At 38.3% G+C, this 14,275-nt stretch overlaps 3 protein-coding genes across 5 annotated transcripts in view; all 3 read left to right on the forward strand.

Annotated features, from left to right (window-relative positions):
- The window catches only part of cldnj (claudin j), a 43,881-nt gene that overhangs the window by 15,171 nt on the left and 14,435 nt on the right, over positions 1–14,275 (forward strand). Inside the window, exon 2 of one of the 3 annotated variants that reach the window (XM_008426549.2) lies at positions 4,321–4,461. The exons of the other annotated variants lie outside the window; for them this stretch is intronic. The gene's annotated coding sequence lies outside the window, so the exon portion shown is untranslated. The remainder of the gene's footprint in view (positions 1–4,320; positions 4,462–14,275) is intronic. 3 annotated transcript variants of the gene reach the window in all.
- Positions 6,801–7,867, forward strand: LOC103475131 (claudin-4-like). The gene has a single exon (XM_008426545.2). The coding sequence runs from the start codon at positions 6,898–6,900 to the stop codon at positions 7,522–7,524; it is 627 nt and encodes a 208-aa protein (XP_008424767.1). The 5' UTR covers positions 6,801–6,897; the 3' UTR covers positions 7,525–7,867.
- On the forward strand, positions 9,455–12,381 carry LOC103475130 (claudin-4-like). The gene has a single exon (XM_008426544.2). It carries the CDS (start codon positions 11,219–11,221, stop codon positions 11,858–11,860), a length of 642 nt encoding a protein of 213 aa, XP_008424766.1. The 5' UTR covers positions 9,455–11,218; the 3' UTR covers positions 11,861–12,381.

The raw sequence follows: 14,275 nt of genomic DNA on the forward strand, positions 1-14,275 counted from the left end.
TGAAGGAGCTCCACTCTCAGCATGGATTTGAACTTGTGTCTTTATTTACTTCAGCAAAGCTCACCGTTTTTACCAAATTCTATAGTCTAAATCTGATCCTTAGTTGCATCTTTTCGGGGTTGGTACTGCCTCTAGTGGTGTGGGGTGGTAACACAGCTAATATAATTACATTACTAAATCAGAATACCGCAAAGTATTTTATGTATCGGGGAGGGGGGTTGGAATAAGAAGGGTTCGGTGAATGCGCATATGCAACTGGGGGGTTCGGTACCTCAAAAAAGGTTAAGAACCACTGCTCTAGTTATTCCAGGGTTCTCTTGTTTAATTATGGTTATTTGTTCGATGGTTTTAAATTAATCTCATGGCCTCTTGTGTGTTCTCCCTCGCCCCCTGTGCCATTTTCTCTCTCTCTCCCCTCACACCTGTGACCCGTTAGCTCCTCGGGTTTTTTGTCCCTCGCAGTATTTAAACCCCTCTCCTGCTCACATTCTTTGCTGGTTCCTCCTGTTGTACCCCATTATTTTCCACGTTTTTTCACTGCTGGATTTTTTCCCCTTGGATTTGTGTTTTTGCTCTGCTCTGGCTCCCTGTGCTCCTTGTAAGTTTGTCCTTCTTTTTTCATGAAACGTTTTCATTTCTCTCTGCGTTTCTGCATTTGCGTCCACCATCTAAACGTATCCTGACACCTACATCCTACTGAAAAGTTAATTGTAAGTAAGAAATAGGAGCTTGTTCTAAATCAAAAATGTAAAAATATCCATGAAAAAGAATTAGATTATTTCACTTTTGACATGGCAAAATGTCTTGCTATAATTAATTTACCAGTGGAACTAGTCATTTTTCACCAATATTAAGTAATTATTAACTTAAAACGAAGTCCCATATTTTGCTGCAAAGTGACTTTAATCTCAGAACCCTGAGATTAAAGTCAGGGTTTAATCAGGGTTTAAAGTCTCAGGGTTCTGAGTCTTTAATCTCAGAACCCTGAGATTAAAGTCAGAATTATTTAATTTTACAAAGAAATTAAAGGATCTCTTCTTTAAATTTCAGAATCCTTTAATCTCAGATTTCTGAGATTAAAGTCAGAGTTCTTGTTCCTCTTCCTAATCCTCTTCCATAAAAATACCTGGTAGGATTAAATGTTTCTTTGCAGTATGAAATATAATTTAATATATGGAAAAAAAGTTTTACAGCATTTTATTTTACATGTTACAGCTGGATTATACCGGTAATCCAGCTGTAATAATGTATTGATCATAAGGTTTTCTGTGGAAACAATGTGAATCAGGAGGTTTATGTCACGCTCCACATTCATGACTCAATAAAGTTTTTATAAATAGCCACTGAAACTGTGACTCGTGCTGAGCAACGCTGAGACGTGCCGACGCGTCACACAGGCCACCATCACTTCCTTCCCCCTCCGGATCAATGGAAGCTGCTCGGAGTTAAACATCGTTCCTGAAAGCACTTTGCCAGTTTTGTTCCCTAATGACTGAATATGCAAACTATTCTTTTTATTGTTTGTGATCAGAGAGTGAAGCCCGACCCAGGCTGGATGAAGTGTTGGGCTGAGTTGCAGCGACTAGCAGCTCTGGGTTCGGTTTTCCTGTTGGTACTTGTTTCTTCTCCCTCTGGAATTTTCTCACGACGCTGAAGTCAAACTTATCAGCAGTTGCTGCAGAAACATGCAGTGTTGCATTTTGCTTTTTTTTAGTTTCAACAGTTAATCAGCCTGCTTTGTGATGAATAATTGGCTAAACAAGATGAATGGTATTTTTATTATTTTTCCTCTGGACAAATCCGTGCCCCTCTGAAATTATTTAATTGTTTTAAAATCTTTTTTTACAGTGTGTGACCCAAAGTAGTATTTCTGGACTAAATTACCAATGTCCCACATTCTTGTAATTTTGCTCAACAAGTTCTTTAACTGTTCTTATCTTTTTCAAACTTGTGGATTTTAAATGGCTACATATTTCAGGCATTTCTATGCTTCATGTGTGTCCAAACTGTGGCCGGGGGGCCATTTGTGGCCCTTGGACTGATTTTTTGCGGCCTCCCCTAGCTGTTCAAAAAAGATACAAATTTGACCTGTAAAGGCAGATGGAGACTTTTAATTTGTCATCAGGATAAAAACTATTATACAGGAAAATGTTACGTACAACATAAAGTATTTGTTTATCCACAGACTTTTACTGAAAAGCTGCACCAAAATCGGCTCTTGTTCTTTCTTAAACTCGGCTAAATACAGCGAGCATTTTGAAAGAAAGTGACCTGAATCCTGTTCTTATTACTGAAAATAAATGTATTCACTGAAGCCCCCAGAAAACCCGGAAAACTAGATGTTCCATCCATTTTCTTACACCCTTGTCCCTCAGTAGGGTTGGGAGGGTTGCTGGTTCCTCTCCAGCTAACGTTTCGGGCGAGAGGCGGGGTCACCCTGGACAGGTCGCCAGTCTGTCACAGATACACACAGGACAAACAACCACACACACTCACACCTAGGGGCAATTTAGAGAAATCAATTAACCTGACAGTCATGTTTTTGGACTGTGGGAGGAAACCGGAGTACCTGGAGAAAACCCACCATGCACAGGGAGAACATGGAGACTCCATGCAGAAAGACCGGGAATCGAACCCAGAACCTTCTTGCTGCAAGACAACAGCTCTACCAACTGCACCACTGTGCAGCGGAAAACTAGATGTTTTTTGTGCAAAATCCACTACGGTGTATTAGGGCCCATTGTAAAAAAATTATAATTTTCTAGAAAAAATAAGGACATGTGCTAAAAAAAAAAAACATTTTTAGAGTAATCATACATTTTCTAGGAGAAAATGTTGGAATTTTTATTTTGAACATTTTCTGAGAAAGTTCCAAATTTCTGAGATTAATCACAAAATGTCTGAAGTTTTGGCAGGAATCGACTTTTTTTCCAGTCTACAATTTTGGTCTTGGTGACAAAAAGTTTGAACTTCCCTGCTGTACTTTCTCCTGTTTAATTGCTAAAGAAACCAGTCTGTAGTGTTGAACATGATTAAAATCAAGTTTATTTGTGAAGAACGTTCCAGCAACAAGCAGTTCAAAGTACTTCTGTTAGAATAATTATTCTTAAATGTAAATATTATCTTTTGTCAAATGTCTGTTTAAAGTTTAAAAGTTCAGCTATGAGACATTGGTTGAGTGGAAAAGTTCAGCTCAAGTTGTGGGCTACTATAACCTATATGTCTGACACCTTTTTTCTTTTCAGACGCTTGTAAGAGGAGTTTTGTTTCTGCATAAACTGTTGCAGCTGCAGCTGGTGCATTGCACCTTTGTGATACTTTTGTCTTCCTGGAACAGGATGTTCACTTGACTGCAAGAACTGATCAAATTATCTCACCTGGTTTCTTCTCTCCCTTTAGCAGTTGAGATAGCATGTAACTAGGGCGTTTCCTGAACTAAATAAAAAGCTTGTGAGAGCGGAACTGTTTTAGAGTGTAGTTGGAGATTGTGACTGAAACAGTTTCCGAGCACTCTCCTTGCAAGTATATTGCTCATCTTTGTCTGTGTCTCTTTATTCCAGAGTTGATGAACAAATGTAAGGTTTAGACCTAACAACTTCACACCATAAAAACATCACTCAGTCACGACAATATATGAACATTACGTTTTGTCAAACGCCATCACCAAAATAATCACTACACATCAAATATGTTGATCAATGTTCCAGTTATTGTTAATCAAAGAAAACGCTTGAGTATCAAGAGTTTTTAGTCTTGATTTAGATGCCAGTGTTTCGGCTGTTTTGCAGTTTTCTGGAAGTTAATCTGAGTTTCTTACGTCCTGGGAATGTTCTTCAGGCGACAGAAGGCTGATTTTGTAACTATCTTTTTGTGTCTCTGAAGGTTCAGAGACAGATTTCAGTAGTTTCTAGCTGTAATAACTGAAGTTTGTATCGTTATTAAACCAACAATATATAACTATTGATTTGAATTGGATGCATATACATGATGTTTAAGTTGACTTTAGTTGATTTCAACTTTAGTTGATTGTGTCCAACTCTAGTTTTTGCAGTGATTTCAGGCTGATCTCGTCCTGAAAGAGTCTGTCCTCGGCATCTTAATTGCAGAAATTCTTGCGTCCCCCCAGAACCTGATCTCCACGGCCCGGCTCCGGTCCCTTTATCTGATCCCACCTCAGATAAAACGGAGGATTATATCCCTAAGAGCAGCTTAAACACAGCGTCCATTCATTTCCCTACCGCCCTCAGTCCCCCTATCGCTGTTCCCTTTTTTTCTAGTTGCTGCAGAAAATCTAAAGAGATTTTGCTTTCCATTTTCCAGTCGTTTCCCAACCGATGTGTTCCCATTGCGGTGGAAAAACGATTGGTAGTAAAATCATTGATCTGGACTGTAGAGCGCGTTGCCATCTGAAGACGAGCCGCTCCTCGCCGTTCATCCGCTAACGCCTGGCGTCGCAACAAGGTCAGCTGATTTCCTTTACATTTTCTTCTCGGTTACCAGAATATAGAAAATAAAAGTTGGAAACATTGTTTTAAATGTCAGATGGCAACATTGCAAAAAAACACAAAATGTTACCAAATGTTTTTGGTTTATTTCCTAGAGAAAATATCTAAGTACACTTGAAATAAGACAAAACTTACAAGTAACTTTTCATCAAAATATAACAGCTAGTTTTAAGTAAATAATTCCTTAATATTGATAAAAAGTAGATTTTCAGACTTATAACAAGATGTTTTTTCCACATTCAAAGTAAAATAATCTGCAAACTATTATTTTTTCATCAATATTAAGGATTTATTGACTTAAAACAAGCCAGTAATTGTTACCTGTAAATTGGTTTTGTCTTATTTCAAGTGAACCAAGATATTTATAGAAGAAAATACTTGGTAAGGTTTTGTGTTTTTGCAGTGCAGAAACTGTAATTCCATCGTACGTCTTGTTTGTTTTGGACTTTTTCAGAATGAATCTGGTATTTTTGAAAGCTTTTGAGTTAAAGATAGTTTGGTCATAAATCTAAATCAGATTTCTATGAAAAATTAGAGATGATAACTTCTGGTTTAGTTGTTAAAATCGTGGTATTTTTAAAGCTTTTTTTAGTTTTGAAGGAATGTATTTCCTGGATGTTTACCGTTTATGACGACCTCGGAGAAAAAGGCTGCACAAAAATGACAAAGAAGGAAAGAAAAAACCTGACTAAATCCAAATCAAGCCTTCATTTTGCTTTTTTTTTTAATTCAATGTTTTGTTTTGGCATATATACATCTAAAACAACTGAAGGTAATGTTGATGGACTTCAGCTGTGAAAAGGCAAGGTTAAAAGATGAACGCATTGCTGGAGGAGTTTCATTTTTATCTAAAAGTCGGCCTTTCTCCTTTTATTGTTTTTTTTGCTAAAGAGATAAAAAACAACCCCTAAACTTGTGGAGTTATCTCCTAAATTATTATTTAACCTTATTGATACCAATGCTTGTTTACTTCTTTTTAATGCGCTTGACGTCTTTCTTTGTGGTTGAAAAAAGTTATTTTATATTCATGGTAAGTAATAAGATCCCCCAGATCTACATTTTCTGTTTACCGTCAAACAAAGCAGCTTTTTAACTGAGAATCAAAACATTTTCTGCTTTTTTTCTGCATTTAGACTCATGAAGTAACAAAAATAATAAAAACAGGCAGTTTTGATTTTTGTAATCTTGCCAAATGTTGTGTAAACCATTCAAATCAGCATGAAACGTAAATAAAAAAATCAGATTCACGGTTTTACGTTGAGAATCTTTGACACTGTTTTACTGTTGCACTGGATTTTGTTTAGTGGTAAAGGAGTAAAAGGGGGTAAATTTATGCACTGAAGTTGGTGATTGCTACGTAATAAACTTTAAGAACTGTTGGCACGTCTTCTTGAGGACTTGTGAATGATTAGCTTGGCGTCATTTATAAGTCACTTTTCAAACGACCCAGAGGTTTAACAGAGGAAACTTCCTGTTGTGTAGGTGAAAGAAACTCAGTCTGAGGTTAAGAAAACGCATCTGAAGATTTTTTTTTTTCCTTTATATAAAAATAAATTAGCTGTTAAATGACATAAAAGAAACATAAAACAGGATCTTGTTCTGGAATTTGAGATAAATTACTTTTAAAATAAAATCTTTGAGAAACTTTGTCATTGAGTCTTTTCAAATCTGAAGGATTTTCTTACAAATACACTGCAAAAACATAAAATATTACCCAGTATTTTTGGTCTAATTTCTAGCACAAATATCTTAATACACTTGAAATAAGACAAAACAAACTTACAAATAACATTTTAATAAGAGGTCTGAACTTTTATATAGTCACTAGTTCCTTAATTTAGACAATAGACAAAAATATCTTACAAGTAACTTCCTCTTTATAAAAATAAATCAGCTCTGAAATGCGTCATAAATGACAAAAAGACAGAATCTCCAGAACTCTTGTTCTGGAGTTTGAGATAAATCTCTGGAATTACATTGATTTACCTTAAAGTAAACAAAAAAAGAGTCTTTTTATTTAAAACCTGAAGGATTTTCCTACGTTTCAGCAAAACAAGCAAATAATAATTTAGATGTGTCTGTTTCTTTCCTTGTTTCTTTGATTTGAACGTTTCATAGCAGCCAAAAAATGAGTCACGTTGTTGCATTTTCAGCTGTTTTGATTACCCTGAAAAGGACAAAAACCTGACGGGATGAGACATGCTTGGACAAGGGGAGTGTGTGTGTTTGTACGTCACAGCGTGAGCATGTGACAAGCCCCTCCTGCCCCGGCGTGTATAAGAGACCCACTTCCACCCTTGACAAACATTTACTCTTGGGGATCTCTCAAGCGAGACTTGCCAACAAAGACAAAGCAGACGAAACGTTTGGACGTTTTTCCTCGTGAGACGGCATGGCATCAGCAGGACTACAGATCTTGGGCATTGCCCTCGGCATCATTGGCTGGATCGGGGCCATTATCACCTGCGCTCTCCCCCAGTGGAGAGTGACGGCCTTCGTCGGCTCCAACATCGTCACGTCTCAGACCATCTGGAAGGGCATCTGGATGGAGTGCGTGGTGCAGAGCACAGGCCAGATGCAGTGCAAGGTCTACGACTCCATGCTGGCGCTGGAGCGGGACCTCCAGGCGGCCCGCGCCCTCACCATCATCTCCATCCTCGTCGGCATCTTAGCAATCCTACTTGCCGTCGCCGGGGGGAAATGCACCAACTGCATCGAGGACGAGAGCGCCAAAACCAAGGTGTGCATCACAGCTGGAGTCATGTTCATCATTTCTGGCCTTCTGTGCATCATTCCCGTCTGCTGGACGGCTAGCAGCATCATAAACGAGTTCTACAGCCCATTTGTAAACAACTCGCAGAAAATGGAGCTTGGAGCATCGCTCTTCATCGGTTGGGGGGCCTCCGCCCTCCTCATTCTGGGCGGTGGACTTCTCTGCGCCAACTGCCCTCCCAAAGACAACTACACCGCCAAGTACTCAGCCCCCCCTCGATCCTCCGCTCCCAAGGACTACGTCTGAGAGCTCCAAGACATAAAGAAGAGACTCTGATTCATTTCTGGGGGGAAAAAGTGTTTTGGACTTTGGTTGTGTCCAGGATTCAGTCTGATTTGTTTCATTGTGAGGACGAGACGGCGGCCACGCCCGATTAACTGTCACCAGAAAGCAGGAAAGAAAATGACGACACATACCTGGGAACAACCTTTCTTGTATTACCTTAATTCATAGTGTTGTGTTTTTTAAAATGCATTTCATTTGTTTTTATTCATTTCATATTTTTCTTACTGTTTGAATTATTCACTTCATAGTGGTTTCTGTCTGACCTGTAAATAAAGATTTTTTTTGTTATTAATACTAAGATTAAGCAATCTGTTTTATTCATTTTTGTTCAGAAATGAAAAGCCTAAGACAAACTGCACTCCAGAAACAACATCTCACCAAGTAGTTTTAAACTATTTTCTTGTACACATGAAATAAGGCAAAACGAACCTACGACTAACTTTTCAGAAAGAAATCAGAGCTTGTTTTAAGCTAAGAAATCCTTAATATTCATAAAAAACTTCCAGTCCAACTGGCAGTCCAACTAGAACTGCGTTGCTAGGTAACGGGCAAGTCTTGGCAGGGGTTGCTAGGTAACGGCGCTGTGCCCGTTGATTGTGAATAAAGTGGAATAATCTACCCTATTGAACTCTTCATCAATACTAAGCAATTGTTCACTTAAAACAGGCTCATATCTTTCTGAAAAGTTACTTGTAAGTTAGTTTTGTCTTATTTCACGTAAATTTAAATTATCCGCTTTAGAAACTAGACAAAAACACTTGGTGTGATTTTGTGTTTCTGCAGCGTAGTGCCCCTCTGAGCTGATCAAACACTTTTCGGGGTAAGTTTCTTAGATTTTTCCTAATCCGTTTCCAATAAAAGCAGATCTACATACGCTGCTTTGTGTAGCATTACTCTTTATTAAGCTAATCTCCAAGAATACGCTTCATAAAAGGTTTTTTTTTCTAGATTTTTTTTCAAGCCAGCAAGTGTTGGGTAGGTGTGGCTTTCTGGGAGGAGTAGCTTTGTTTTCAGCTGGGAAGTTGAGGGTTTGACTCCAGCCAACCGTTTTATGCAAATGTTCCCTTAGACAAAATACTTTACCGAAACTTCCCTACAAATGATGTGAAAACTGCAGCTGGTTTCATGGGATTTGATGAATTCTGTCCTTCTTTGTGAGGCAGAAACAAAATGGATTCTCCATAATTACACTACATGTGTCAGTTCATGACCTAGCTGTGTTGTAATTCTGCTGTTCAGTATTTAACCATTTAAAACATTTTCTCAGTTTGAAGCTTTCTTTAGGCACTTTGTCCAAAATATGACTTTAAAATATGAGCACTTGGAGAATTTCAACGTTTGAGGACATACTATTATAAATCAGGAGTTTTTTTTCTTAAAAATACAGACATAAATTTGTAATATCTTTGAAAGGATGTTACTGAGCTGTGTGGGAAAACAGCTGTGCAACACTGCCCCTCACTGGTAGAGGAAGAAAAATTATCTTCTCATTCAGATTCTTAATTTAGCCAATTTAAGCATTTATAAAATCGACCCATTTAAAAATGAGGTTGATTTTATAGTTAATATAGAAGGGACTAATTCAAAAAGTAGCAGCAGCAACACGTCAGCTTAAGTAAAAAATATATGTGAAAAGCTTTAATACTCTTTTTTTCCACTGATAAATGTTAGAAACTGATCAGTTTTAGCACTTTCTTTCCTTTAAGGATCCATGTTTATAGATTTTTTTCTTAAATCTGAACTTTGGTGCTTTTATTTTCCATGAATTTGAAATATTGATTAAATATAATAATAATTTAGGAGATAACTCCACAAGTTTAGGGGTTGTTTTTTCACAAATTTAAAATATGCGAAACGTGCATCTTAAAATCAGGAAAAGCAGGGATTGTATTTAACCACTACTCATGTTTTAGGTAATAAAAACTCCTTTTAAGAGAAAGGGGATCAAATTTACTGAAAACTACATGAAAAATCTAAATATAAGAAGCAAATTAAAAGATAAGCAGTAAAATATAATTAAAAGAAGCAGGAGAATAGAAACAAAATGTAAATTGGTGACACAAAAATATAACATTGTGTGTCATCAGCATAGACGTCGAGATTTGAAAAAGCTGAATAAATATACACACCTTGATTTTTCTCATCGTCTGAAATTAAATCAGACCAAACCTGTTCTGTTTCAGGTCAGTCAGAATTACAAAAAAAATATTTCCATTTGCTAAATGCAACAATAGTGAGAGATTTATTTATTCAAATCAGAAGTTGTCAAACCAGAAAGCATCGTGTTGCAGGAGTGGCCTTTAAATATGTCCATAATCTCATCTTTACCTCATTGGTAAAGAGGCACTAATCATTCTTTATGTAAACTTTGGATTTTAAAGATATTCATAAATAAATTTGTCATATTCTCTCATTATTGTGATATAACTGATCTTAAACGAGAGAAATTGGGTCTGATTTAACTTCAGACAGAGAGAAATGTATGCAAACTTTTGGTTTTGTTGTAGTCTTTGTTGTGAGATGGACTACAACTGTGAAATTAAAGGGCACCAAGATGGGAGCCTTGAGGAGCCCCACAAGGAAACCTTATGTGCTCAAATTTACAGGAAATGTTGGCCTGGGATGTTTTTTTTGTTTAACAATTTATTGTGTGAACAAGTGTGATTTTAAATACGTTCCATAGACTTATCCTAATCTCTTCAAGGACTTATAATATTTCATCTGCAACAATTACTGTGCATAAGGACCTCTTACATGTTATTGTTTACATCTGGAAATGTCACATGCTCACAACGCTGGAGGGCAAAAAGACGATTCTTTTACTTGCCATCCATTACAGCCAGGCTGCTGCAGTAACACTGACGTTAGCTGTGTGGATGGCCTTCTTCCTTATTTTGTAACTGAACCAAACACACTGAATTCCACATCACATCTACATGTTAAGATCGTCATAGTCAAGCTAGCATCAGACTTACTTCCCTCTCTCTCTCTCTCTCTCGCTATTTTTCCATCATTTAAACCCTTTTCCTGATCTTGTTATCTAGCTGTCATAGTGTTGATAATTAGTAGCAAATCGTTGCGTCCCTTTTGCTTTATGTGTCACACAAACATTTAAGATTTTGTGCGTTATGTTGACAACAGCTGAAACCAATGCTAGCCATCATCAGTGAGTAGCTTTTTGCCCAGGGAGATAGGGCCCACATTGAAGGGGTATATTGTAATAAGTCTGTGGTTCTTAACCTGGGTTCGATCAAATATTTTATTTCGAATATTTGATCTCGTTTTTATTTATATATTTTATTTGTCGCTGCAGAAGGGTTTAGTGAATGCTCATATGAAACTGGTGGGTTCGGTACCTCAAAAAAGGTTAAGACACTGTTATAAGTGATCAAACTTTTCCTTCAATGAGGTTCCCAGCGCTGGTCACATTAGTTTTAGGTGTTTTACTGATTGCTCACCTTGAAACTTGCAGGTCAGCACTGCATTAAGGACACCTTGTTGTGTTTGTGTACAAACACTTCCCAGCCAATAGCTGCTGAGGTTGGTGGTATCGGCTACCCTCATGTTTCTGCTCACATAAGAACCTTTACAGTCCAGCCTGCGACATTTCCTCTGTTTTCTCGTTGAGTTTGGCGTGTCGCAGCAAGGCAGGAAGATGGTTTCCCAGGGCATTCAGATCACCGGCATAGTCATAGCCACGATCGGCTGGCTGCTGGACATCGTGGTGTGCGGGCTGCCCATGTGGAGGGTGTCAGCCTTCGTGGGCGCCAACATCATCACGGCTCAGACCATCTGGGAGGGCTTGTGGATGAGCTGCGTGGTGCAGAGCACGGGCCAGATGCAGTGCAAGGTCTACGACTCCATGCTGGCGCTGGAGCAGGACCTGCAGGCGGCCCGCGCCATGATCGTCGTCTCCGTCTTGTTGGGGATCTTGGGGGTGTTCATGGCCATCGCTGGGGGAAAGTGCACCAACTGCATTGAGGACGAGCGATCCAAGTCGAAGATCTGCATCGTTTCTGGAGTTCTGTTCATCCTCGCCGGGCTGCTGTGCCTCATTCCCGTCTCCTGGTCCGCCAACTCCGTCATCAACAGGTTCTACAACATGATGATGATTGGAACGCCTCAATACGAGTTGGGAGCGTCGCTGTACATCGGCTGGGCAGCTTCTGCCTTGTACCTGATGGGAGGGGGGCTACTTTGCTGGAATTGCCCCGCCGGTGAGGAAGACCAGAACTACGTTTCCAAACCCAGATTCACCCCAGTGAAGACCGCTTCCACATCCAGAGAATACGTATAAAGTTTCCCTCCTAACACGGACACGAAGGCTCAACACAGCTGACATGTCGGCTCGTATTGATCATACTGATGGATCCACGCAAAGTGTAGATACTGTTCAAATTCTCAGCTTTTGGTCGGTTTTATGAGGAGGTGTGATTGTGAAACCAAAGGAGTAAATGATAAATAACTGTGGTAAATGTTAGGTTTAGCTAAACTTAAACAGGCTTTCTTTCATAATGATCACTTTGGAAACAATCTGTTTGTAATCCAAGAGATGAATATTTAATTCCTTTCTAACATTGTAAGAGATTTTATTAATTATTAAATGTTATTGTGATGATTTGTATTTTTAAAGAAATTGACCCTAATAACAGACACATCTATGTGTAAATAAATGCGTAACGCTTTTTCTTTTACTTTTAAGTTCTTTTTGTTCTCCATATACTCATGTAACTTTACTTGTTTTTGTGTTTGTAATGTAAATAAACTCTGTTAAAACTGGATTATTACGTTAAAGTTAAATAAAATACTACGCAAGTACTCGAAAATTCTTTCAGTTTATTTCCTGGTTGGAAAATTTGGGGCGATACGTCCGTTTTAACACTTTTTAGAGTTTAAAACCTCAATATGAATTAAAAAAAAACTTTTCTGAACTTTAGTTAAACATTTGAGTTTTCTTGTTTCTGTGCTTTAAAACAGAAACGAAATGATGATGAGATTGTTTTGTCATATTTTCCAGGTGACGAACTTGTAGGCGCAGCGTCATGTGACCGAGGCGTGTCTGGTTGGTTTTGTGTTTACAAAGGTTTCAGTCACGGGACGTTTTTTCTTCAGGAAAGCTTTCGATGCAGACGGAGTTGATCACAGGTTGTTTTCTGTCAGTGCCGCACCTTAAACTCCCAGTTTCAGGACAGATTTTCTCTCCTCAAATGTTTGTTTTTATTTTCCGATGATGCTGCGTCATAAAATACACTTATCAGAAAACACAGTTCAGATTCTCTCTGTTGTTTTGTTTGTGATGCAGGAAAAAACAAAATCCATCTAGTTAAACTCTCAATATTCAGCTCAAAGAACCTAGATGATGAATTTAAATCGGTTAATTTTATATTTGGGGAATCAGTTCTGTGCTGACCTGACCATATTTGGATGAGTATTGTATTCATCCTCCACCAAACTGTCCTGTTAAGTAAATTATAGTTTATGTTTTGATGAACCTCAGAGTGAAAGTAGCTTAAAAATAGCAACCTTTAAACTGGTATTAAACATAACTCTAATTAATAAAACATTTTGAAGGTTTTTATTGGTTTTCTATATGTTTTTATCCTTAAATGTGGAGTTTTTATTAAGTGTGAACAGAAATTGTCATAATTAACAGAAGAAAGGATTGAAAACATCATTAATGTATAAATGCTGATATTGTTAGCTGCTCACAAATACTTAAAATCCACAAAAACTTGAAATCTGCTCTAAAAACTCTCATAACTTCCTTTTTAATGGTTAAAATATCTAATACGCACATTAGAAGCCATAACTACAGAATATAACGTCTAAAGACGGTTGGCTTCCTTACTTTTGCTCTCAACCAATCAGTACCAAGGAAAATAAATGCAGCTCCTGGATTGGCTGCTTTGCAAACGCCAGCCAATGGCGCATCAAGTCGCCTTTCAGCTTCCAAATCTGCATTTTCTTTCAAATATTATAGATTTGCTCTACTGAAAAATCCATAAACAATTCGGGAATCACCTTCTGCAGAATAAGCCGTGAATACTGAGCCGCAAACATTTTAATACTATTTTAATTTATGGAATTTATTAAATCTTACTGCACTTAACTTTGGGCCTTTTTTTTTTAGTTTGGATACATTTTTCTCTCTGTTTTACAGATTGTGTTGGAGTAGCTCTGCTATTGGAAACCATTACCGTGCGTGCGTGCGTGTGTGTGTGTGTGTGTGTGTGTGTGTGTGTGTGTGTGTGTGCGTGTGCGCGTGTGTGTGTGTGTGTGCGTGCGTGTGTGTGTGTGTGTGCGTGTGCGCGTGTGTGTGTGTGTGTGTGCGTGCGTGTGTGTGTGTGTGTGCGTGCGTGCGTGTGTGTGTGTGTGTGTGTGCGTGCGTGTGTGTGTGCGTGCGTGTGTGTGTGTGTGTGCGTGCGTGCGTGTGTGTGTGTGTGTGTGTGTGTGTGTTTACAAACCTGGCCCAGTTGCAACAGCTCAGCCTGGAGCAATGGGTCAGTTAACTATTGTGAGAGGCCTCTAGACGGTTATCCACATTGTCTGACCCAAGAACCATCATTTAAAAGATAAATATATCCATTTAGCAAGTGGAAATAATTCTGGAAACCCTAACTGAGCAAAAAATGACTAATTTACTTTGATTTAAACTCAGACAGTGAGAAAGAAGGTATTATTTGTCAACGGGAGCGTTACAGTTGAAACCAGA

The sequence above is a fragment of the Poecilia reticulata genome, linkage group LG13, assembly GCF_000633615.1.
Source record: "Poecilia reticulata strain Guanapo linkage group LG13, Guppy_female_1.0+MT, whole genome shotgun sequence".
NCBI classification, from domain to species: Eukaryota; Metazoa; Chordata; class Actinopteri; order Cyprinodontiformes; family Poeciliidae; genus Poecilia; species Poecilia reticulata.

Bases quoted from the DNA above. Each gene is read 5' to 3' on its own strand.
- LOC103475131 (XM_008426545.2), top strand. From the start codon at position 6,898: ATGGCATCAGCAGGACTACAGATCTTGGGCATTGCCCTCGGCATCATT.
- LOC103475130 (XM_008426544.2), top strand. From the start codon at position 11,219: ATGGTTTCCCAGGGCATTCAGATCACCGGCATAGTCATAGCCACGATC.